This window comes from Stenella coeruleoalba, assembly GCF_951394435.1.
Source record: "Stenella coeruleoalba genome assembly, chromosome: 9".
In the NCBI taxonomy this organism is placed as follows: Eukaryota; Metazoa; Chordata; class Mammalia; order Artiodactyla; family Delphinidae; genus Stenella; species Stenella coeruleoalba.
Genome location: NC_137155.1, coordinates 35223633 through 35251630, shown reverse-complemented (window position 1 = coordinate 35251630; position 27998 = coordinate 35223633). Strand labels below are relative to the sequence as shown.

Sequence of the window (27998 nt, the reverse complement as noted above, 5' to 3'; positions counted from 1 at the left end):
TCAGTGGCTACCTATACAAAAAATGTCATCTACACCTGAAAAACGGTTTATTTTATTTATGTGTTTGCAAGAATATAAAAAACAGAGAAACAGGAAAAGGAATTTAGTTGCAAAGTCATCCTAGATATTTTTATTGCTGAGCAACAAATGTTTCTGTCTTGGGCTATAAGAATAATACATGCCCGTTTTGTAAAATGTAATTTCCTTCTTTAGATTTTCTGTATCAGCTATAAATTAGCCTTAAATCCACAATCCAAAGATCACTGTTAATATTTTAGTGTTTTTCTTTTAGTATCTTTGCTATGCTCACATACTTACAACTTTTTACACAGCTAAAATCATATAGCGTACACTACTTTGTGTGCTTTTTATTCTAATGTATTTCCTACTTCGTTAATACTACGTAATATTTTAATGTATGCAAATCTATGTATTCCAGGGGTCAGCAAACTCTTTCTCTAAAAGAGTCAATTAGCAACTATTTTAGGTTTTGCAGGCCACATCATCTCAGTCAACTCTGTCACTGTAGCACAAAAGCAGCCATCGACAAAATGCAAACAAATGAGCATAACTGCCCAATAAAACTGTACTTACAAAACCAGGCAGCAGTACAGTACACTCAATAATAAAATGACAAATAACCTAATTTTAAAATAGGGAAAAGATCTGACAGACATTCTCTATATACAAATGACTAATTTGCACATGAAAAGATGTTCGACATCGTTAGCTATCAAGGAAATGCAAATCAAAACCATCATGAAATACCGCTTCACACCCACTAGGATGGCTATAATCAAAAAGACAGACAATAACAAGTACAGGAAAGGATGTGGAGAAACTGGAACCCTCATACATTGTTGGTGGTAATGTGTAGCCACTTTTTAAAAGTTTGCAGTTCCTCTAAAGGTTAAACTAAGTTACCATATGACCAGAAACTCTACTCCTAGGTGCACATCTAAAAGAAATGAGAACATTAAGTCCACACAAAAACATGTACATGAGTGCTCATAGTAGCATTCTTTATAAAATCCAAAAGATAGACGCAAACCTACTGTCTGCCAACTGATGAATGGATAAACAAACTGTGGTGTATCCATACAATGGAAAATTATTCAGCAATAAGAAGCAATAAGTAATAATATATGCTACAACAAGGATGAACCTTGAAAACATCACGCTAAGTGAAAGAAGCCAGTCACTAAAGACCACATATTGTATTATTTCATTCATGTAAAATGTCCAAATGCATAGAGAGAAAAAGTATATAATTGACTGCCCAGAGCTAGAAGCTTTGTGGGGGATATGGGGAGAGACTGATAGCGGATATCAGGTCCCCTTGCGAGGTCATTAAAATGTTCTTAGGGCTTCCTTGGTGGTGCAGTGATTGAGGATCCACCTGCCAATGCAGGGGACACGGGCTCGATCCCTGGTCCAGGAAGATCCCACATGGCACGGAGCAACTAAGTCCATGAGCCGCAACTACTGAGCCTGTGCTCTAGAGCCCACAAGCCACAACTACTGAGCCCACGTGCTCCAACTACTGAAGCCCGCCACGCCTAGAGCCCATGTTCTGCAGCAAGAGAAGCCACTGCTATGAGAAGCCTGCACACTGCAAGGAAGAGTAGCCCCGGCTCACCACAACTAGATAAAGCCCGTGTGCAGCAATGAAGACCCAACACAGTCAAAAATAAATTAATTAATTAAATAAATTTATTTTTTTAAAAAAGTTCTTAAATTGACTGTGATGAAGGCTGCACAACTCTGTGAATATACTGAAAGCCAATGACTTTAAGTGAGTGAACTGTACAATATATGAATTATAAAAATATACAGTTAACCACCCCTGGTCTATTCTATAGATATAAAAACTTTAACTTTTTCTCCCCTTTTAAATATTTAGATGGTTCCTAATTCTTTTTGCATCTTTCTGATTAATATCTCTTTTGAGCTAAGTTTTCAAATGGCAAAGAATATAAAATGATAATAGTATAAAACTTCACTGTTGCAAACGTCCATTATTGTACTTGCCTTTTGGACAAGTCTAGGAACATACGATTTACATTTCTATGGCAAAAGGGAGTGAGAAAAATGGAAAACAAACTAAAATCAAGCAGGACCCTTGGGAGCTTCCCTAGACAGATCCCACCACCACCACCATGTCTTCCACCTGCGTCTTGTCTGTAGAAAAACTTCAGGCAAAGAATAAATTTAATCAAAGAAATGAGAAAATACAGAAACAAAGTAAAATAGTCAAACAGGACAAGATAATAATAGTTCAGTCCTTAAAGTCAAGGACCTTTAGTTCCTCCTCAAGGGCTACAGATAATATTGAGCCATATCCTCTGAGCTGTTTTACAGATATTAAAACCCCCACCAGGTGGAAAAAGTTAACTACTTGATGACCAGACTGTAGCCCTGACATAAGCTGCTCCATCTTACACAATTCTAAGAACTGACCTCAAGGAAATGGGAACAAACTGACCCTGGAACTGAAGATTCACTGTACTTAAAGCAATCGAGATGATGCTAATCAGACCACCTCATGACCAATTTCAAGATGACTATCAGAGCTTACTATGCTGCTCTGCACAAAGCCCCCTCCCTCTGCCTATACACACCTGAAACTCCCTTTTAAAAGCTCTTGCCCCCTGATCAGCAATGGGGAGTTGGCTTCTGGACATGAGTCCACCTTCTCCCCGGGTTGCCAGCCTCCTGAATAAAACAACCTTTCCTTTCCAACCAAAATTTGCCTCTCAAGCAGCGAGCAGTGGGACCTGAGTTCAGTAGCAAAACCCCGTTATTCCAGGAACAGTGATACCATCAGCATCAGAACCACTGAATCTCAGAACCTACATTTCCTATGTCCTTACACCATGGGAAAACCCTTCAGGAAGGAACACAGTAGCATTAGAATATATCTCCTTTCCACTAACCCTAGGGTTCAGGGAAACAGATGTGTAGAGTTAGTAACCACATTTCACTTTTGAGAACAACAAGGTTCCTTGTTCACTTGTACCTCCTCATACACTAACCTTATCCCCCTTCTGAGAACTGTGCTCAGATTATTCCTTTTGCCTAACATGTCCTTTATCCCTCCCTCTCCATCTCAATACACCCATTCTTGAAGTCCAGTTTTGGCCTCAATCCACATGAGGTCTTGATCAGTGACTCTGGTCCATTCTATCTCTACATGAAATCCTCTAAATGCCACACAAATCACCACTTTATTTCTCTCCATTTCATGTGCTTTAATTTTGTCTCCCTTTCCCTTCCCCCTCAAAAAAAAAAAAAAAAAATAGAGCTAAGAAGACAAGGTCAAAGAATCTGTGTATATATCCTAGGAATGTAACAAATAACAAAAACAACAATAACAACAAAGAAGTTAACATTCACTGAACACAAGCTATGTGCCAGATCCTATGATGTTTTACATGCACTTTTCCCCCATATAATCATTACAACAATCCTATGAGAAAATTACCCCATTTTACTGATGCAGAGATTTAGGCACAGAAAGTCAAATAACTTGCTCAAAAAGTCATTTATTGGTCGACAAATACTTTATGAAATATTTCATGCACATCATCTCCTTTGCCCCTCACACACTCAGAGTGTGCTACAAGTTCAGCATCACTGCTGTACAGAGTTGTTAAGAAATGTTCTTTTAAGTACATTATAACTTAATGGTACAGGTAGAATTATAATACAAATCTCCCAGGGCTTTCTATCCTATATCATACTATCTTATTTGAAGAGAGAATAAAAATACATGGGTTATCACAGATTCATCTGCTAAAGCTCCAGCCTAATTTATGCCCAGGCTCCACAGAGAACTCAAGTGCTATGGGAAGGTTTCCTTCCCTAAACTGTTACTAGAATAACAGGTACTAATGTTAGTATGAGGTGTTATCATTACAAAGTACTCTCTCACATGCGATGTCATTTAATCCTAACAACAACCTGATAAGCAGACATAGGTTATCACTAGACTCAAAGAATTTATGGTTTTTACCCATTCAAAGCCATAGAGCTTAATAAATAATAGAGCTAAAGCTCAAAACCAGAACTTCACACTCTAAGTATATCCTTTTCTTCCTGTTATATCTCAAAATGAGTATTTTGTTTTATGTTGATGTTCTGTAATTGTTTCCCCAAGCTGATGAATAAATATGAACACTAGAATTTGGTGGTTCTAAATCTTTTCTGGGTTCATAGGCCCTTTTTGAAAATAAAATCTATGGAATCACTCAATAGGAAAAATAACAGACAATTTCGCATACATCTTCAGGGCTTCATGGGCTGTTGGTTAAGAACCCTATGCAAGATTGTAATTTGAAGGAGAGAAGTGATAACTTATGCTTCACAGTGCACAGCAGACAAGAATAAGAATTTTTAAAGTATTTGAGTGATTATAACCAGGCTTAATTTTCTTGATATTCACATTGGAAATAGTCAAGGAGCCTCTGTGAAGACATACATTTTAGTAGTAACAGAAAAAGCCAATGAAGGACAAAAATAAAGTCATTCACAGAAAAGGCACAAACAATAACTGAGCTTTACTGTATGCTACAGGTTTTACATCATATTGTTTTTTAACCTGAAAGCAGCCTCAAAAGTAGCTTATTATCAGCTCTTTACAAATAAGGAAACTAAAGCTCAAGAGAGGCTGATTAATTTGCCCAAAAACTTAAGACCAATGAACAAGCAAAGATATAAATTCATATCAGTCTAGTATGGAAGAAACCTGGCTCTTCCTGTAATCACCCAAATACTTAGCTTGAAAGCACAGAATATTAGAGAAGGGGGAAAAAAAAACTTACGACAGGAAGTTTAAAGAAAAGGTGGTTATAAGATCAAAAACAGGGAAAGCATTGCAATGATACGAAAGAAAGGTGGGAGAAACTAAGATTAATAATCTAGATCATAATATATCTGGTAGCGAGTGGAGGAAAGAATACTAACTATTAGGAACAAACTGATTCTAATTCTCGCTCTGCCCCCAACTCAACAGATAATCCTAGACTAATCGCTTAATCTTTCTGGAATTTAGCTTCCTTGTCTGTGAAATTATGGATGTTGGACGGCATAAAAACTTAAACTTCTAAATTCCTTCACAACTTTGAAAACATTTTCACAAGAACTATTTTCATTACATTCCACTGAGCAGGGATTTTGCTTTATTCATTGCTGTATCCGCAGCACCTGGCTGGTACAAAGTAGACACAAAATATTAGTTGAATGAATAGATGAATTTGATCATGACAATAACCCTGTGAGGAATGCAGTACTGGGCAGGTATTTTTTATTAGGCTTATTTCACATGTGAGAAAAACCAAGATCCAAAAAATTTTTAATACTTGCTCACAGTACTGCGGCTAAATGGTAGAGCAGGATACAAACTCAAGTCTTCCAATTACTAGTTCAAAGTTCTTTCTAGGTCTAAAATTTTTCATATTTTCATATACTCTTAAGCAGACACAAGAATAATGAACTCTTCTTATTCCCACTCTTCCAAAGGGAGAAAAACATCATTAGGATGGTGTTACCATAAAAAGCAGTGAATGACCGATTCAAAAGAATGATCTTAAAAAATACCTAACACACAATAATGTTACATATATGAAATAAGGAGATAAAATCCAATTTCTGACTTCTTTGATTATACTTTATTATATTTTCTGTGTTCCACAGTTAAGTCTACACTCCTAATTATGGCTGGCTACTTTACAATGTTTGCTGTTAATCATAAGGGAGAAGGAGCTCAAATCTATCCAAGTAAGGTTAAAATTCAAACCATGAAACTTACTGTAGGCCTCCTCAGTGACCTCAGGCTGAGGAACTCACCTCACACTCTAAAGCTTAAGATCAACTGAATTATAGAAGAAAAAGTCTTGACAGGGCAGCATGAGCTAGAAATATCTATGTGAACAGAGATGGAAACAAAGTAACAGCCCTAGGGCAAAGCTCTATTCTCCAAGACTCTCAAAAGTACAAAAGTATATTTCAAGAACCTAATTAGGGAAGAAGAGGGGTTGGTTGGAGAATAATACCTTCAGATTAGACAGTGTACTCCTGGCATAGCAATGCAGCCTCCTGCCTTGAGGCCACAGGCTCATAGGAAAAGCACTCTGTGTACTGGGTAGCAAATTCTTTTATTTAAGAAAAAAAAAGATTGCAAATTCGCCCAAAGATAGAATCCTTTCTTTCAAAAATAAATAATTTCTGCATATGAAATGCCCTCCCCAAAATCAAGCAGTTTAAATACAAGGATATAGACCAAAATATTTTGTTATATGGGAGGCAGTATGTAAGGGGTGTTTGTAAAGTGAGAATTTTTGTATACCTCAGAAAAGTTTCTTAAAGGAAACTCATTAAAATACACTTCTCTTCTGAAAGTAAACAAATAAACTGAATACGTATTCTCCACTGACTTATGCTCCTTTGGTTTCTTCTTCCTCTAAGAGGACCCCGCTAGGTATGTGCCAAAAGTGAGCAGTTATGCTGAACTATTTTCAGAGCGCTTGAATAAAACAGAGTATCTGGGGTCATGACCTTGGCATCTCAGTGAGCCCCAGTCTATGCCGCCATGGCCACCTACAAGGTGGTGCTGATCCCACACAGGAAAAGCACACAGAACCTGTAGAACAGCTTCAGTGGCTGGGGCAAAGCCAACATGAGCCCAGGAGGCGTGAGGAGGTGAAGCACCACATGCAGGTGCTACAAGATGCTGGCTAGGAGTTTGACATCTGCTTCACCACGGTGCAGAAGAAAGCCATTTGGATCTTCTGGACAGCACTGGATGCCAATGACCAAGTGTGGCTGCCAATAGTGAGGACTTGACTTCAATAAAGCAGAAACTGCTGCCAAGCATGACGAAACCCAGGTAAAGATCTGGACATGCTATTATGTCCTACCACCTCTTATGAAGCTCAACCACCCTTCTACAGCAACATCAATAAAGACTGAGGTATGCAGACCTCACTGAAGATCAGCTACCCTCCTGTGAGAGTCCGAAGGACACTATTGCCAGAGCTCTGCCCTTTTGGAATGAAAAAATAGTTCCCCAGATGGAGGAGGGGAAGGGGGTACTGAATACAGCCCACGGCAATAGCCTTCAGGGCACTGTCAACCCTCTGGAGGGTCTCTCTGAAGAGGCTACTGTGGAGCTGCACCTGCCCACTGGTAGTCCCACTGTCTATGAACTGGACAAGAAGCCCATGGAGTTCCTGGGAAATGAAGAGCCCATGTGTGAAGTCATGGAGGCTATGGCTGCCCAGGGCAAGGCCAAGAAGTGAAGGCAAGCAAGCAGCCTACTTTCCCAAGGACACCCCCCTCCCACCCCATTCCTCTGCACCTCTTCCCTGCACATGTCTGTGGGCATCTTAAGTTGTAGCTCCAGATGGGGATCAGTGGCTCCCAATTTTCTTTTAGCCATTTTGTCTCCTGCTCCCATTTCCTTCATACAATCTAGTCAGAACAGCACCTATGGGGCAAAGGGTCCTCAGTCCAAGTCAAGGGAAGACTTATTCAAGAGGGTGGAGAGGAAGTAACTCTGGGACTTTTTGCTAGTGCTTCGTTCATTACTAAGGCCCTGCTTGAGTAGAAGATAGGCAAGAACCATGCTAAGATGTGACCAATGAGGAGGAACAAGAGAGCTTATTTGTGTTCCCAAAAGCTAATCCTGTACTATTTTGTAGTCATGTGACTGTCTGGGAGGCTCTAGTTATTCCAGTAGAAGACGAATGTAACCTGCATGGTGATTCAAACAAACATTTCCTCCATTACACCAGAGGAACTCGCTCCAGAAGATTAGGATCAATCCTGAATGTTTAAGTGTTGCATTTACTTTTACAAAATATATATATAAAATACATATATGTTGTGTCTATATTTGTACATATTATATATATTTCATATATTATTTATATATTAATGTTAAAAATACCAACAACAACAAAAACCTTCCGGGGATTTTAGTGGTGGTTAACAGAAAACAAACTATTCCTTACACCAACATGAGATAAGCTCCCTGACTCCTAAGGTATAGGACTTCACCCTGTTGTATGTTTCAGAACCCCTCCCCTGCCTTATTGTTCTATGGCCATAAAATGCCTCTTGATCATGTCCAAGCATGTCTTTCACTGTGTCAGATTTCCGAATCATGTTCCAGTTGTTTGGCGCTGCCACTTGGCCCAGTACTCATTTTGAGCATAACTGTACTAAATCCTATTTCCAGAACAGTATAATAAGGGAGTGATGCAACTAAAAACAAAATAAAACAGAACAAGAGTATCTGGGTAAGAGGGGAAAAAAGTATTATCGGTAAGTGGGATGAAAGACTTTGAACAGTCACATGATTGGACAACTGGACCCTGAGGAAGAAACGGACGTACAGACTAAGAGAACAGGTATTAGTCAAGATAAACATTCTGTAAATGTAAAGGAACAAAGGTTTTTATGACTCTAGTTCTATAATCTAAGAATTATCCCACAATAATAATCTACTGTTCTACTTACCATGTAATAAATCAATTTTCTCCTTCCATTTGAAAGTTATTTTCCCTATTGATACAAACAATATTTAAATTTTTCTGCATAAATACAATGCAGTGACCTTACCTAGTAGCAAACTGAATGAGTGCATTCTGAAGAGTCTGCCTAATTTCAAGAAGAAAAGATTCATCATCACTTAGTGTATAATACCAATACTGGACATAATCCCTCAAGGAAAATTGGATAACCTAAAACAAAAATATGGAAAAAAATACAATTTTTTAGGATTTAAAAAGTAACAGTGGCAAAGTAAAACCTGAAAGGATTATTTGCGATTTATATTTACTTGCTACATACTAAATTGTAGTGGTAAATAACTGCCTTCATTAAAAAAGCATCAATATACTAAAACACATTTCAAAAATTTTTCAATTATTTTGGTAGCCCAATTCATCCACTGCCCAAATTTTTTAAAAAATTAAAGAATTATCTATGGCGAAGCCCCACCCAATTTCAGATAAAGATGAAGCCTGCAGAAAAAATAAATTTCCAATGCTACAACATAATGAAGTTTTAATCAGTTTGATGGAATGAGATGCAAAATAATGTCAAGAGACGCTAATAATCTTGGAAATATGTTTTCTTTTGAGAAATTTTGAGAATATCAAATTTTGAGAATATCATCAGAATCATTGCATCAAATTATAAAAATGACAATTCACTTAATTCTAATACCGGTGATGCTGCCAACAGCACTGTTAGCCAATAAATAGCAAATAATACAGTTTAATGTATAATGTTTTTGCAAATCAGACAAAGTAAATATGGGTTCATCTAAAAAATAGTATTACATTTTAAAGTATACATTATTTGTAATAATCACAAAATCAAGAATCGATGAAAAATATTTTGGAGAAGAATAATTTGAATTCTAATTTTTAAAATATTTTTGAATGAAACCATAAATATCCATTTAAAAAAGTAATTAAACTAGTAGGAAAAACATCTGATTTATCAAACCACTAAGCTTGTTCATTAGCTGAAGAGTAACATTTTAACTATAAAATAATTAGAAACATTATCAGATGTCAGTAAAACCTTTTTTTCCTAAATGTAAATTCAACCAAAAGGCTTTAATATCGTATTAAGCAAACACCTTATTATAAATAAGTTCATAAGTAAGGCAGCATCTTTATGTACAGACTCCAAGGACAGCATTATAATGAATTTCCAGCATATTACACAAATAGCAAAAATTCTTCTTTAGTATTTTCAAAAGAAATGCACCTAGCACACAACATATGGAATTCAAATACCACATACTGAAACTCACTTGCTGGAGAGGTTCATCAATTATATTGGCACCTGTCAATCTTCTATCGATCTTTATAGTCCTGGCTTCCCGTTTCATTTCTTCTAAGCACTGAAAGGAAACCATAACATTCTATTACATGGTTTCTTGATTTAAAGTCTCTGTAGTTTACTTCTAACTAAATATTCATTGTAACTTCCCTGTCATTATTTTCAAGTTAATAAATAACCTTATTTCTTGAGACTCGGGTACAAAGCAAACACTATTTCTCAAATTAACAAAACTAGACATCTAGGAAAAAAATCTTGTGTCATCACCAAAAACAATTATCAGCAAACATTATTTAGAATGTGAGAAATTGAAAATATCAGATATAATATTGCCATATTTCAATGAAACTTTACAATCATAAGTTAGTGTTTCAGGTGAGTCAAATAATTGTCTTTATTAAACACACCCCTATTTCCTCCTTCTCCCTCCCAGCCCACAACAGTATACCAGCTGCCAAATGAATATATTTTAAATTAATTTTACTTAGGGATGGTTTTTAGCAACTAAAGAAAATAAATATTTCTCTGTAGTCTTCAGAAAGACCAGTGACCTGGAAATCGGGTGAAAAGTAGTAAGACACTCTTCAATTAAAAATACAAACCAAAGCACACATACATATAAAAAACATATGCCTCGAGTTATCACATGCAACCTCTAAGATTTTTTCATAAAATATACTTAGGAATCATTTTAGAAATAGCAATCAAAATCACCATTTTTATACCATATACTAAAAAACAGATTATAAAGACTTAACCAGTCTTGACTATGATTTATTACTGTTTAGGATCTTAATTCTTAAAATATTTTGCATCCTCTCTATGTACCACTCAAGTGAGTGGAAAATATGGATGGCTAGGAAATGATTCAAAAAGAAAAGGCAAAAAAGCAAACAACCCAATAGAAAAATGGGCAGAAGATCTTAATAGAGATTTCTCCAAAGAAGACACACAGATGGCCAGTAGGCACATGAAAAGATGCTCATCACTAATTATTAGAGAAATGCAAATCAAAACTACAATGAGGTACCACCCACCTTACACCAGTCAGAATGGCCATTATTAAAAAGTCTACAAATAACAAATGCTGGAGAGGGCATGAAGAAAATGGAACCCTCCTACACTGTTGATAGGAATGAAAGTTGGTGTAGCCACTATGGAAAACAGTATGGAGGCTCCTCAGAAAACTAAAAATAGAGTTACCATATGATCCAGCAATCCCAATCGTGGGCATATACCTAGACAAAACTACAATTCAAAAACACACACGCACCCCTACGTTCACTGCAGCACTATTCACGATAGCCAAGACATGGAAACAACCTAAATGTCCATCAACAGATAAATGGATAAAGATGTGGTACATATATACAATGGAATACTCCTCAGCCATCAAAAAGAATGAAATTATGCCATTTGCAGCAACATGGATGCAACTAGAGATTTTCTTATTATATAAATGAAGTAAATCAGAAAGAGAAAGACAAATAGTACATGGTATAACTTATATGTGCAATCTAAAATATGGCACAAATGAACCTATCTCTAAAACAGAAACAAAATCACAGACAGAGAGAACAGATTTGTGGTTGCCAAGAGGGAGCGGAGGAGGGAGGTGGGTGGACTGGGAGTTTTGGGTTAGTAGATGCAAACTATTACACTTAGAATGGATAAGCAACAAGGTCCTACTGAAGAGCACAGGGAACTATGTCCAATCTCCTGGGATAAACCATAATGGAAAAGAATATTTAAAAAAAGAATGTACGTATGTGTATAACTGAGTCACTTTGCTGTACAGCAGAAATTAACACAACATTGTAAGTCAACTATACCTCAATTAAAAAAAAAAAAGGTTCATTTCCTCAGAAAGATCTGTGAGCAAACTCAAAGAATACACACTAAAGGGAGTTTTAAAGGGAGACAGAAGTAAGTTTCAGAGATTACTTTAAAAGTTACAGTAAGTATTAGAAAAAAATGTATTTATCAATATGAAAGTCTTATTAGCACATAATGGATAAGTTAATAATTGTAAAATTCAGTTACTGGCATCAACTCCAGACCATTGGCCTCTCTTCATACAAGAAAAACCATCCTAATCCCACAATAATAATTGAAGGCAATGAGAATCTGAAGCGTACTTCTAGTACACAATTCCAATTTTATTTAGAGTATGATATTGAAAACAAAAGAATAGGAAAGATAATATAAAATTGGACTTGAATTATTAAAATTATAGAAACTGCACAGCCTAATCGCAAGCTCTATTTTTCAAGTGAGTTAAAGAGAAAGTGCCCATTTTCCTCCCTCTGGTTCCGATGCATTTATTTCATTCAAAACAGTATATTCATTGACATTTCCACAAGTCATACACATGATGCACTGAAATTCTAAGTTAAGACAGCAGGAAAAGACCCCAAATTTCTATCTTTTCCTCAAATTTGCATTCTCACCTTTAACATCTAACATGCATTTTCTAAGCCTGATCAGATAGACTCTCATAAATTTATAGTGAGCATTAGTGAATTATAGGAAAATCTGCCAAGCCATATAAAGATGATCACATATCATCACTGCGTACAGCAGGACTTTAAGGTTTCACATTCCTTTACCCTTCTTACCTTAGGAATCCCAGTTGATGTCGGAGGAAGAAATGAGTGTTCACACTGCTCTAGGTACTTCTCTGAGTTTGTTTTTCCAAAGAGGAGAGTAACCACAAAACCCCTGAAAGAAATTTAATTATAGATACAAAAACAAAACTTCACTACAATTTAACACATCTATTTATTACCAAATATATTTTTCAGATTTAATTGATGGCTTACCATTCACTAAAAAGTCAGTTTGTGACTTTGACGAGGCGCAAGGAATTGACAGATTTTGTTAAGTTCTCAAGTTTAAAACAACTATAAACATTTTGTGAATTTATACAATAATGCCTTTACGAGTTTTCATCCAATATATTTCACAAAGAATCTCAGGCAACATTTTCAAACTTTAGAAAAATAAACCTTCATTAAATAAGTAGGCAAGCTAATAACCAAAGACAAATGAGATGTACATCTATAGCTATACCCACATTTCTACAATTCTGTTAACTAATTAAAGAGAGATATAACTTGCCACTATGAATACAGAATAAACAAAGGCTATACAGGAAAAAAAAAGATCCAATTTACGATTTGTTTAAAATAAGACTGGAATTTAAAAAAGAAATATAAATACATCCCCAAAAGTTAATTATTTTTAAAACAATTATGGAGTCAAGGTAAGATAAAATACTGGTTTAGAATACTTTGTATTGACTAAATGCTATCAGTATTTCCTACATTTAAAGTTTCCCAAATAAATCTAAGCACTACTAAGTAGATAGGAAATCCATAAAAGAATATTAAATTTTAATTTTATAATGATTTACAGTAATCTTACAATGATTGAAAGAGTGCAGTTGGGGACTTCCCTGGTGGCGCAGTGGTTAAGAATCCGTCTGTCAATGCAGGGGACACAGGTTCGATCCCTGGTCCAGGAAGATCCCACATGCCGCGGAGCAACTAAGCTCGTGTGCCACAACTACTGAGCCCACGTGACACAGCTACTGAAGCCCGTGTGCCCTAGAGCCTGTGCTCCGCAACAAAAGAAGCTACTGCAATGAGAAGCCCACGCACTGCAACAAAGAGTAGCCCCCGCTCGCCACAACTAGAGAAAGCCCATGTGCAGCAACGAAGACCCAACACGGACGGACGGACGGACGGAAGGAAGGAAGGAACGAAGGAAGGAAGGAAGGGTGCAGTGACAAGAAAGGAACAGTAAAAAATTAAACACAGTCAGCCTTAGCTATTGAAAGGAAGATTCTCAAGGTCCTCTGCTTTTCGTGGCTATCTGCCATTTCACCACTCTTCAGTACCGGCACCACATAAGCAAGGAGGAGGTTGGAGAAACAAATAAAGTCAAATCAACTCATGTCATCAATTCTGTTTCTGTTTCTTTTTTAAAAGGTTGGCCTCAGAATTATCAGTAAATTTCACATATCTGTGTTCTATCTGACATTATTACTAAGAATCAAGTTGGCCTTGTATTTCAGTTTTACCTAGCTGTAAGCATATTTAGACACAATAAAATGCTGATATTAAGTTAACAATGCATTTCTAAAAACATTATCATAAAATAAACGTTCACCTTTGCCCACAGTGTGACAGTAGGAAAGTAAGCTAAGGAATAATATGATCTTAGAAAGAACCTAATTAATAGCTTCAGCCTTGAGGTTTAAGTAAAAATAGGTGCTACAAATGATTGCATAACCAAACAAACATAACGGGAATGCCATTAAATAACTCATATCAGTACTGAAGGTATCCCAAAATAACCAGAAAAAAAACCCCACCAAAATTCAGAAAAACAAAAACCAAAAACTTCTGAGTGGTTTTCTTTCCAAAGGGTTTCTTTATTTTAGAAAATAAGGGGTTACCATTGACTATAAGCAAAACATATACATTATCAACACTGTATACAGGTAAACTGCAGAACTCAAAAACTTAAGTTTTACTAGCCAAAAAAAAAAAAAAAAAAGATAGTTTCCATGAGAAAATGTATTAATTCCTCTCTGACTTGCATTTTAACTAGGAAAAAGAACAAAAACAAATCTTTAAAACTTACACAACAAAAACAAAAAAACACTAAAACTAAGAAATGATTTTTAGTTATATGTAATGTAACTATTTAAGATTGATATATAAAAGCCTATTTTTGCTCTTAAAATTCATAAGGCACTAAACTATATAAATAAAGCTACATTAAAGAAAGGACAATCATTCTTCATAATTAGAGCCAAAATTAGAAAGATTTTTGACTCAGGAATTGTGATACTCACTGACTGTAACTGAGTAACCTGGGAATGCTTAATTAACTAATCTTCTGAGATGATTCTGGATGCTTGTTAGTATATAAATTGAAGTCCCCTTACTGTGGCACTATATTTCCTGACATCAGTAGTCTGGAACAGAATATCAAATCAATTTATGACATAACATGAACTTGGAATTTCAGATCCTTCCATGTGACTTAATATTATCTAAAGAGTTTATAGTGGCCCTCCCACACCTACCAATATCCCAACTTATCTAAAAAAATTCACAGAACTTTACAAATATCCAAAAACTTTCTTGAAATTATTCCTTAATAAATCAGCAGAGTCAAAAAGGGAACAACAAAGGTTCCTGGGACTTCGAAATGAATGGACTCGTGACCCTTTTCCCTTTCCCAAATTTTATATGGAGCAGTTGAGTCTAAGAGAAAGGATTCTCACCCCTCTACCTTCATCTGTAACGCTGCAATTTCTTCCCTTTCTGAAGTATTGTAAAATATTCTGAAATCCTTCCTCACTTTTGCCAAAGGCTTATTCAATTAGTGAAATAAAAGAAATCTTTCCTTTGTGAGAGAAACATCTCCTCAATTTCCTTTCCAATAAATAAAAGCAGCCATGACCTTGTGGGGGAGTAGTGCAACCATGAAGGTCTGGCCTTGATTTGTGACTAAAGAATGTAATTTAGGAAGCCCAAATGGCTGCAGATCTGTAAGTCTTCAATCATCTTTATAATCAATAAAGATATTCAGAACTCCATTTATCTGATTCCTATGGCTTATTTCTTAATTGTCTCAGTATATAATACCATATCCAAGCAATTATAAGGAAAATATTAAATCTAATATAAAATACAGTTTTATGAATAGTCCTCGATGTAGTTTCCCAGTTAAATTAATTCTCACTTGTTCAACAATCAGTGGGTGACCTCCCTATAAAATGGTTACACATGATTTTCAAACTCATAACCTGAAAAATGTGACAGGATGACAGCCATCCCTTCAGTGTCTTATACAGTCTCTCTCAGGCCACAGTTTATATATGCTATTCAATTCAGCTAAGTCCTCTAAACCTATAGGCTCAAACAATTCCTCCAAATATTTGGGGTCTCAAAAGATTTTTCTGAAAGAACTCATAGGTATTCACTGCACAAATAATTACATAAATGTATTACACATATACAAATACACATATATATACATACACACATAAACATTAACAACAAAATGCTCATTTCAGCTAAACTACCTTGTTCAGAGTACCTAAGTAGCAAGCATCTCTCTTGTTTATACATTTTCTTACATATAATTCATATTTGATACCAAACATTCTACATAGGAAGCTATACTAAATCATGACTGAAACCTCTCCTGTAAAGTTTTATGAACTCAAGGTAAAGCATAAACACTGTAAACCAAATAACCATGAAGAGAAAAATGGCAAAATCAGGTGTTTGTTGGAATTTTCTAGAACAAAATGACAGCATTCACTAAGGGAAATAATTAACACAATAATTAACATTAACATAATAATTAACATTAGTGTCTGAAGTCTAATCAATGAAACAGTCAGTATCTTCTAGTCTGTAAAACTTGATGTGTCATCTCAATTTAACTTATTTATCTTATTATTATAATAGATAAGGAAATTTCAACCTTAAAGGGGAAATAACACCAAAAGGAATAAAAAAATCTTAAAAACTTTTCAAGTTACACAAAAAAGTTTATATCATCAGAAATTGAAATTTATTTTTGAAGATGATGACCCATATTGCTGGTACAAATCATAACCATCATCGTTTTTATTTCTATAGTTATCTTAATTTTACTATTTTTAACTCTGGTAAAAACAATTTGCAAAAATAGCATTCACAAATCATACTGCCATTTCTCATGATCATTTTTTTTTCTTATTGAGGTCTCATGGTCATTTGTTTCCATTTTGAACAACTGAACATGACATGAATTATAAAATTATCATTGAGAATACTTACCCACCCACAAAGCAGAGGATATAAAATGCCAAATAAAATATTACAAAGGGTCCAAACGTTATTAGAGAAAGGACAATGCCAAGGCTTCCCCATCCCCATATGGACAGACTGGTCTGAAATAAAGCAGGAAAAAAAATCTTTTTAATAAATAAATAATTTTCCATAGGAACTAGAAAAGAACCAACAAAACTTTTACATAGTTTATGTTTCTCCTTTTAAGCATTCATGGTATTGTTTCAGTAATTTTAAAAATATTTACTTTTGAAAGTGTTAAGTACATTCTTGGAAATTTATCTCCCAGAAACAATATACAAAATCTATATGTAGAAACAAATTTATAGCATATCAGCAACGATTTTAAAAAACAATCTATTGGCAATATAAATGAACAAATTACATAAATTGTTGAATGACATGAAAAGTGATAAAGTATAATAAAAACATTTATACATTTATATATGCAAAAGCATGTATGAAAGCTTAAGTAGACAACAGATTGTACTTGTTTATATTTCATCTTAAAACTACAGCATGAGACTTTTTAAAAATTAAAATTTCAAGGTAAAAAACCCATGTCTCACTAAAAATTATATTTTTATTTACTCAAATTATTTGCAGAAATTTGTAAAATTATAACTGCACAACTTCCAACTTCCCGTTACCAAAATTTACCACGAGTTCAACAAAACATCTCTAAAAATTCTCCATCCTGTTTCCTTATTTCGTTTAGAATTATACTGTATTATCTATTAAAAATACTCCTTTTGTTGAAGGCAAACTGGATTTTAGCAATTTAAGTCATTATGAAATAAATAAATGTATTCAGTTCAACAAGTTCCTATATCCATTTGCCTTGTACTGTGAGGTATACAAAGGATGCATTTGTCCCACTCCTGCCATCAAGAAGCCCAGAGAAGAATGTCTTACAGGAATGAAACAATTAGACACTGAACCAAAAGAAAATAATAGAAAGCATTATAAGATGCTAAACTGAACGAAATTAATGACAAAAAAACTATGGAATAGACAATAAGTGCTATGGACTATGAGAGAAAGCACAGTTTTACTTATTTATTCATTCATTCATTCATTCACCAGTCATTGACTGCTTCCTATGTGCTGTAAGTTCAAAGTGCTGGGGATATCACAAGGAATAAAGTATACCCTCATAAATCTACATTTTAGTAAGGGAAGAACAACAAGCACACCCTCATGAATTTACATACCTTCGTAAGTTTACATTCCAGAAGAGGAAAAAAGACATATAAATAAGTAAATATATATCAGATGGGGATAAATGCTATAGAGAAAAATAAAACAATTGCATGTGGTTGATCTAAGAAGCTTTCAATGATTAAGTGACACATGAACAGAAATCTTAGATAAGATATACGGAAAATTTATAATAGTCTTCCTACCCCCAAATAATATTTTTCCATTTATTCATATCATCTATGTCCCTCAGTGAAGGGTTTTTTTAAATTTCTTCTATATAAGGCCTTCACAACTCTTGTTCATTTGTATTTTTATTACCTTTTTTCCTCATCCTGGCCACATCTTTTTAACCAGAGGACAGAATGCCTACTGATGTTTCTACCCTGCCTTCATGATCTCCTCCTTGAATCAGCTGGGGATACTATTGCACCTATGAAGTGGTCTCCCCTGACTTCTTTCCAAGAGCTGAAAGTAGGCCATGGTGGTTTAGAATAAAGTACAGAACATTTCAGTCCCTCTGACAATAGTTCTGCTGAACACTCGGGACCTGATCCACACTATAGTACCGCCAGATGGCCAACTATAAAAAACAGATGTGATTTCCCAAGATTCATTCAAAACCTTTTCCACTGACTTTCCTGAAAAGAGTTCTTACAAACTCTCAGGAAAGCTCAGACCAGACTATGACCCAGATACTTTATCCAGCCTACCTTCTTCAATGATATTTGATGTAATATTAGCAATATTACTCTTTCTTTACAAAGTTATATTTATGCTTGCTCGCCATTTTTCATAGCTAAACAACTTACTGTTCAAGGATCTATTCAGAGGTTTGAACAATGAAACCAAGCAAAATGGCTATCTCTGGAGATAAAGGAAAGAAGGGAGCATGCAACTGGAGGACAATACACAGGGGGCTTCTCAAATACTCAATACTCAAATGTTCTATATTTTTTAACCAGGTGTTTGCTCTAAACTGTATAAATGTGTTATGGCTCCAACTGTATGACTATCAATTAAAGAAATTTAAAAATTAAATTTTCAGGGCTTCCCTGGTGGTGCAGTGGTTGAGAGTCCGCCTGCCAATGCAGGGGACACGGGTTCATGCCCCAGTCTGGAAAGATCCCACATGCCGCGGAGCGGCTGGGCCCGTGAGCCATGGTCGCTGAGCCTGCGCATCTGGAGCCTGTGCTCCGCAACGGGAGAGGCCACAACAGTGAGAGGCCCGCGTACCACAAAAAAAAAAATAATAAATTTTCAAAAAAGAATCACAATTATATAATGTGGGAAAGATTATTAACTCAATTATTTAACAAGGGGAGATGCTCAATTGTCTAAAAGCTCAAATTTTCAGAATCTTACAAGTCTTTTCTTACTCATTTGAAAATGGCAGCAAAAATCATCAAAAAACAAACTCTTATTCATTCAACAAATATTTGGGAATAGCTACATGCCAGATGCTAGTGATTTAACAGTGAACAAAACAGACATTACCGTCACATGAAAAAAAAAAATCTATGGAGAAGAACCTTTCCTTAATTAAGTTTGAGAGGAATTTCTATATTCCAGGGACTAATAAAATTAAACATTTCTAATCAAGCAAGTCAGGTGCTCATTTGTTTTGTGGTTAATCTCATAATATTTAACTTCAAATAAACTATTCAATGAAATATCAGAATAGAGAACTGTCCAAAATTGAGAAAGTTTCATGTTATATTTAGTGTTCCCATTTACATATTTGGCTAATATTATAATCTTAACTGGTGAGATTAAGAAGAACATTTGATCTAAAACCATTTAAAATTTTTGAGTTCTAATTATTTCCTAAGATGATACAGGATGATAAAATTTACAAAAATTTTGCACTACATCAGAAACTTTTTACAAATTCAGAACGGAAGCCAAAAAATATAAATAAATCCACTTCACAATGATTTACATTAAAATAATACTTGATATGTTACTATTTTCTTCTCCAAACACAACAATCAACACTGAAATATTCATGTGTCTGGTTCCCTAAAATCACCGACACACCAACTGTGAGATGGAAGAAAGCTTCGTGATCATCTACGGCAGTACTTCTCAGACTTTAAGAATCTTAAATGCAGGTTCTTAAAATGCAGATTCTGATCCATTATATCTGGGGTGGGGTCTGTGATACTTTTATTTCTAATAAGCTACCAAAACTGTTCAGAACTAAGGACAATTATATATTTATAATTCTCCTAAATTAGCCTCTAGGTCCACAAAACCTTACAATTCCAGAACCCAAAACCTCTGAAAATCAAAATTGTACCAAGTATTCTATATACCTATCTCATTTACTCCTCAGAACAACTTATGAAATAATCAAGAAGGTAATACAGCATAGTGCTCAAAAAATATGAACCCTGGAGTTTAACTATCTGAGTGCAAATCTCACGTTTACTATTTATTAGCTGTGTAACCACTCCACGCCTTCATTTCCTCACCTACATTACGTGGTTTTTTGGGGAGTAAATAAGCCCATGGTCTAGTGGTCGATTTTAGCTTAATCGTTATTATTATCCCTAGTTTAACAACATAGAAACTAAAATACAGAGAAGTTTTTTTAAAAATGGCCCAAGGTCACACAGTTAGTATGAGAGTGGGATTTGATCCTATTCAAATCCTGACTCCTTAATGAACCTTAAAATTTGTCAGCTGACAACTGCCTGAAATTAAAATTCACAATAAGAAAAAAAGGTTAAAATCATAAATGAGTGCTTTCTTTTATTTAAATATTCATCAGCTTAATATGCCTCCCAAGAAATTAGTCAGAACACTACTTGTAATGAATGTTATAAATTCCTGGTTTGAGTATCAAGTACATAAATATAAAGTATAATTTTTATTAGACAATCAGTTTATCTATAAATAATGAAAATAATTTCAGTTTCAAAGGGTATCAATTTTATTAGCATGCCCTGGTTCTTATATGTATCAGTTTGGCCTTGAGCAGAGGGACACACAGATATAAAAAATGACTCCTGCTGCCAAGATGCTTAAAATCGAGAAGTGACAATGTAAAAAATCTTAAATGCCTCCTGATAGTAGAAAGCAAATGGAAATAATTTACATTGTGGTATTTTATGCCTATCAATTCATACTACCATTTATCTTATTTCATCCTCATCACAGACTTTTATTGGGCTGGCCAAAAGGTTCGTTCAGCTTTTTCCGTAAGATGGCTCCAGTAGCACTTAGCTGTCTTTAACTTCATTCGAAACAATTTTGTTAGATTGTATGTGACAGCTGTCCTATCAGCATGCATTTTAAAAAAAGACTTACAAAAATTGGTGAATTTTTGTGTAGCCCTTTTAATATTGAAGATGGAAGAAAAAAAGCAACATTTCCGGCATATTATGTTTTATTATTTCAAGAAAGGTAAAAACACAACTGAAACGCAAATAAAGATTTGTGCAGTGTATGGAGAAAGTGCTGTGACTGACTGACTGGGTCAAAAGTGGTTTGCACAGTTTCGTGCTGGAGATTTCTCGCTGGACAAGGCTCCATGGTTGGGTAGACCAGTTGAAGTGGACAGTGATCAAGACGTTAATTGAGAACAATCAACATTATACCATGTGGGAGACAGCCGGCACACTCAAAATATCCAAATCAAGCGCTGAAAATCATTTGCACCAGCTTGGTTACGTTAATTGCTTTGATGTTTGGGTGCCACATAAGTTAAGTGAAAGAAAACTTCTAACCGTATTTCTGCATGCGATTCTCTACTTGAACGTAATGAAAACGTTCCATTTTTAAAACAAATTGTGACGGGCGATGAAAAGTGGATACTGTACAATAATGTTGAACAGAACAGATCGTGCGTAGGGCAAGCGAAATGAACCACCACCAACCACACTAAAGGCCGGGTCTTCATCCAAAGAAGACGATGTTGTGTATATGGAGGGAGTGGAAGGGAGTCCTCTATTATGAGCTCCTTCCAGAAAACCAAATGATTAATTCCAACAACGACTGCTCCCAGTTAGACCACCTGAAAGCACCATTTGACGAAAAGCATCCAGAATTAGTCAACAGAAAACGCATAAACTTCCATGAGGATAAACGCAAGACTGCATGTTTCTCTGATGACCAGGCAAAAACTGTTAGGGCTTGGCTGGGAAGTTCTGATTCATCTGCCCCTTCAGATTTCCATTTATTTAGATCTTTACAAAATTCTCTTAATGGAAAAAATTTCAATTCTCTGGAAGACTGTAAAAGGCACCTGGAACAGTTCTTTGCTCAAAAAGATAAAAAGTTTTGGGAAGACGGAATTATGAAGTTGCCTGGAAAATGGCAGAACATAGTGGAACAAAAGGGTGAATATGCTGTTAAATAAAGTTCTTGGTGCAAATGAAAAATGTGTCTTTTTACTTAAAAACCGAAGGCACTTTTTGGACACCCCAATATGATAGGAAAGGTAGCAGAATACAGTACTAAAAACATAGAATCAGAAATTACAGGTTCCAGTTTGCCACTAATGTTCTATGTAACCACTGCAAAATCACTAACCACTTTTTGATCCAGAACTCACACTAGCGCAATGAAGAAGCTGAGCTGTGAGACCATCCCTCAAGTCAAGCCTATCTAAAGCAGACTTGATTAAGTAACTTGGATGCAGAGCTACGCATAGATTCTCCCAGCTACGTGTGGAGAATGGGGCTAAGTGCAAACAGCTATTTTATATATTAATAGATCACATGAAGAACAGATTGTCAGAGCTCCCAGAGAACGGACCTTGGACTCTCATAAAAGTCTTACTAGAGTGAGTCAGCCACTCTCAGTTATATTCACCTGATATGTCTCAACACATTACATGGCATAGGGCAGCCAGATAGGGCTGAGAATCTTAAAGCTGATATTACTTCAGTGCCAACCTGGATCACAGAAATTATATAAAAGAATTCAACAACAAAAACAAGTACCCATAAGAAGAGTCGCTTTATTGAAACTATAGATTGTTTTCCGTCCACCTTATTCCACCTATAATAAATTGGAAGTTCTTCTCCAAGTAATTTCAGTAGAATGTGCTCCTGACACAGAACTTTGGCTCATTCAACATTACATAATAATTTAACCAAGGCCTGCTACAAAGAAGCTGCTCACTAAATACAGAACTAATTAATTAATTTACTAACTAGAGAAATTAAATAAGGGAGGGAATGGAAAGAGAAGGAAGGGGAGAAAAGAGAGAAAAGGGGAAAGGGCAAGAAAAGGAAAAGGGGAAGGGAAAGTGAACGCTAAATTGAAGTCCTGCCCCTCACTCCCACCTTAGGACTTTAGGCAGAGTTATACATTCCTACCAGCACAACCTTCACCAAGCCCCCAACCTCCAAAAAAAATAAATCTCCCAAGAGCTTGGTCCTTTTTCTCCCATAGAACTGATGTACAGAAATAACATACTTTTGACTGTCTCAACATAACCTACAACAGCCTACATCACAACTTCCCTTTCAGGGAGGCAGCCACGAAGAGGCAGCCACACAGGGATCATCAGTACATTTAGCTAAGTTGGTCCCAAAACCCCTCTTTTCATACTCCTGGGACACGGAAGTAAAGATCCTCTTCCACTCACGTGTATTTAAGATACCTAGTATATCCTTGTGAGGATGATTAAAGACTAGCATGATATGGTGCACATTTTCAATCCAGCTGTTGAGCCAGGAGGGATAGAGGGTCTTGTCTCCAAGATGGCTAACTGCCCAGCTGGCAAAGATAATGGCCACTGGCTACCTGTGGAGATTATCCTCTCTCTCCCAACTAGGGGTGCCCAGAATAATTAGGTTATATACACACATATACACCAGACTCATGTATTTTTAGTTCTTTGGTAACAGAACCCTCTCCCTTAAAACAGAAATCTATTGTTCAACTTTTATATATTTTCAAGAATTAATTATGTACACATATGTAGGTAACTACTTTAACAAACCCTTCAATGTTATATCAGAGCAGTAGTTATAAAAGATCATACACTACTACATAATTAGGACTCCTAGCATCCAATGATGAAGAAAATACAAGGAAAAAAAAAAAGCTACAATTATTTCAGTGTTTTTTAAACTAGATACCATCAATTACAAAATAACTATACAGTCTGAAACAACAGCAGGTACATTCATATGCACTTGTTTTTTCAGGATACAAACTAAGTTAGGCTGCACAACCCCTCCCCAGCCCATACATTGGGGATCACTGGAATTAGAGTCTAAAAGAAATTACAGTACTGAAAAAACAAAGGACTGTATTTACTGAGTGCTTTCCCTTATAAAGAATAATACAAGTATTTAAAATGTGGATGGAGCAGTATAGCAAAGAACAGTCCTGACAGGCTTCTAGTAGACTCAAAGCCTCCAACTTCAAAACCATGTTAACAAGGTTTCCTGAATTTCCAATTAAAGGTCCAGTAGATACACAAAGCTGAAATAAATTAATCAAAGGTGCTTTCTAGAAGCTGTATTTTTATAGTTATACATGATGTTTTTGTGCCTTAATAATAAATAACTGCAGGACTTCCCTGGTGACACAGTGGATAAGAATCTGCCTGCCAATGCAGGGGACACAGGTTCGATCCCTGGTCTCGGAAGATCCCACATGCCACAGAGCAACTGAGCCCAACTGCCACAACTACTGAGCCTGCGCTCTAGAGCCCATGAGCCACAACTACCAAGCCCACATGATGCAACTACTGAAGCCCGCACACCTAGAGCCAGTGCTCCGCAGCAAGAGAAGCCACCGCAATAAGAAGCCCGCGCACCGCAACAGAGTAGCCCCTGCTCTCCACAACTAGAAGCCCGCGCACAGCAACGAAGACCCAGCCCAGCCAAAAATAAATAAAAAATAAACTAAAATTAAAATAATAATAATGAAAAAAACTGCAAAAAATCATAGTAAAGACTTTTTAAAACAAACATTTAACCTAGAGGGATGGGATAGGGAGGATGGGAGGGAGACGCAAGAGGGAGGGGATATGGGGATATATGTATATGTATAGCTGATTCTCTTTGTTATAAAGCAGAAACTAACACACCATTGTAAAGCAATTATGCTCCAATAAAGATGTTTAAAAAAAAAAAGAGAAATAAAACAGATTATTTTCCTTATGTTTCCATTTGACAGATAAATGTCTATTTTTAATTTACATATACATCAGTCTCATTCCTAAACAAATACATATGTATGTATACATGTATATATAGATAACATACAAAAAGGAAAAGTATTCCCTTAAAAATAACTGATTAAAGCAAAATTTTTAAAGCTACTAAAGAATAAGACAGCTAAATTTCTAATTATGTGAACTAAAAGAATCCATCAAGATATCAGAAAAAAAATACCAATCCTGGGCATTTTGAACAAATTTTTTTGTATCAGCATACTTAACCTGATTATTTTTTTAATCCAATTACATACCAGTAGAGGAAAGCATGTATAGCTATCATTCATCTAAGAAAGGGAGGGTGAGAGTTATAAATTTATAAACATTTGCTTATTTTTTTTAAATATAAGGATATACAGAAAATTTTTTAAATGACGATCTTTAAGGAATGGAGAAAATGGGGTAGAGGGGACAGGGATAAGAACTGGACACTGAAAATACCTTGCTCTGTAAATCTGACTTTGTATCAGTGTAAATATTTTACATATAAAAAGAATTTCAAAAGTAATCTCTAAATTTCAAAAGCAAAGTGAAATTTAAAAATCTAACTCAATATACTAACAATGTTGGAATAACCACACAGAGAAAGCAATATAGTAATTTTACTATGAATCATTGCTTCGGTAAAAAATAGTGTTGATAGTTCCACTAAAACGAACTAGGGCTATTGGAGGAATGGCTGATTCCAAGTCTGGAGCAGGAACTGAGTTTAAGATGGGCCTGGAACACTTTGCCATACCAAAAAGCTACCAAAGATTACTAAGAATATGTCAAAACTCAGCAGACAACCTGAAGAGGCTTCACCTGGCTAAAGATGGAATCAGTTACACTAACAACTGCAATGTATTGGAGCACTTCAAATATTTGAGTTCATGAAATCATAGAAAGATTTTTAAATTTCATTGATCACCTTTGAAGGGTTCTAAAGAACCAGCTCTTTTTGAAAAGTGGTAGAGAATTAGGCATTTATCAGGCTAATCAGAGAGTTGATGAAAAATCGGTTTCTCTTTAAGGAAAAAATCCATATAAGAAGAAGAAATGACAGAATATTGCCATATTGCAATCCCTAACATAGTTAGGGATCTACCAGTCTAACACGTGCAAGGAACGGATGGAGGGCGGGGGAGAGAGAGAGAGGATGAAAGAGAGAGAGAGGAGGAAAGGGAGAATATGAACCAGACATTACATGCCTCTTGAAATAAAAATACACATCACCATCTATCAAAAAGTTTTGTGCGGGTGGGGTTGGGGGACTCGAACCTGAATCTGACTGAGGAAAAGCAGAAGACTGAGAAAATGTTACAATACATCATGGAGATGAACTTAGCAAAATTCAGACTGTGAGAAACACTAAAGGGCAAAAGACCCAATTCCTTCAACAAATAAAGGGCAAAGGGAAAAAAAAAAAAAGAAAGAGGGAAGAGGAAGGTTGAGGAGAACCTGTGGGTTAAAACTGCAATATGTAGAACTTATTCAACTTGATTTTAACAAAAATACAGTGGAAAAAGAAGAAGAATGAGGCGAGAAAGAAGGAAGAGAAACTGGGTAATTCTAAATATCTTCTGAATATTTAATGACATTAACAAGTTACTGCTTATCTTTTAGCTTAAATAATGAATGGTGCCAGCTATTATGTTATAGCAAAAAGAACCCTTATGTTTTAGAGATGCATGATGAAATATTTAAAGATGAAATCATGTATCTCGAATATGCTTCAAAATAATTCTTAAAGTGGACAGTAGAGGAAAAGTGAAAAAGGATATAGACAAAATATAATTAGCCATGAGCTGGTAAATGTCTAAGCTGGGCGTGACAGAGGAAGTTCATTATACTAATCCTTCTACTTGTAATGTTCAAAATTTTTCACTAAAAACATTTTTTAAAACACACACAATAATCACAAAATTCACTTACATAGTAAATGTACTTGCATTTCTTAAGGAACCAATGCAGGAAATAAACAGTGCACAAACATGCTACATGTTCACAGCCCAGAGATTAAACTGGGATTAAAAATTTCCTGTGATTAGTTGATAGTAGAGCAATATACACTTGGCTATTCAATTAAGAAAAAGATTCTTTTAAATATGGAACTACTGTGAGTAATGACTTTTAATATCCTATTTTATGTGTGGGTTATGTATTTATTTTACATAAGAATTACTGCCTTTCAAAATAATTATTTGGAGGGGTTACACTGATCCTATAATAATTAGATAACCATGTATTGGACTTTAGTTATACAAAGATGAATCAGGCAGTTTCTGCCCTCAGAACGTTCATAAACTAAAAAGGTAAAATACACATGTAATGATAACACAAATGCGGTAAGTGCCATAATAAAAAGTTACAAAGTGTTTGGGAATACAAAAAAGATAAATCTTCCAGAGCTTAAACAGTATTGACACTCCTTTAAAATTGGTTTCCAAAGGCAGTTTTGCAGTTGAACAAGAAAAATCAATCTCTTTTCTTTTCAGTTACCCACTTCTTTCCATCAAAATGGTATTACCCGAAATTAATTACTCATTTGATTTACTAAAGTTTTGGTAATTTCCAAAAATAAAAATTCCAAGTGAACAAAGATTCACAACTGCTAACGCTACATAAGAGTGTGCCACAGGTAATCTTTCATACAAAAGTAGGACAGAGAATATCATTTGTTTACTAAACTTCTAAGCCCAATGCTCAAGGCTATTTATACTTTTATGTGTAAATGTATTTAAAGATTCCATTTATAAATGGCAACAAAGTAAGTTGTGAGAGATAAATGCACTATTGAAGAGTTTCCAAAAACTACACATAACCAAATACAATCTTTTCAACAAATGGTGCTGTCACAGACATCCACAAAGAAAAAAATTAATCTAAGACACGGATCTTATACCTTTCACAAA

The 27998-nt window shown here is 35.4% G+C and overlaps 1 protein-coding gene and 1 pseudogene across 3 annotated transcripts in view; one reads left to right on the top strand and one right to left on the bottom strand.

Annotated features, from left to right (window-relative positions):
• The window catches only part of SNX13 (sorting nexin 13), a 137823-nt gene that overhangs the window by 81041 nt on the left and 28784 nt on the right, over positions 1-27998 (bottom strand). Inside the window, exons 2-5 of one of the 2 annotated variants that reach the window (XM_079931864.1) lie at positions 16707-16819; positions 12477-12579; positions 9830-9919; positions 8623-8744 (exon numbers count right to left, since the gene is read on the bottom strand). In XM_079931864.1, coding sequence (XP_079787990.1) covers positions 8623-8744; positions 9830-9919; positions 12477-12579; positions 16707-16819 — 428 coding nt within the window. The remainder of the gene's footprint in view (positions 1-8622; positions 8745-9829; positions 9920-12476; positions 12580-16706; positions 16820-27998) is intronic. The other variant, XM_079931865.1, reaches the window with a different exon arrangement.
• On the top strand, positions 13-8614 carry LOC307191685 (phosphoglycerate mutase 1-like; annotated as a pseudogene). The gene has a single exon. The product of its transcript is annotated as a phosphoglycerate mutase 1-like (transcript).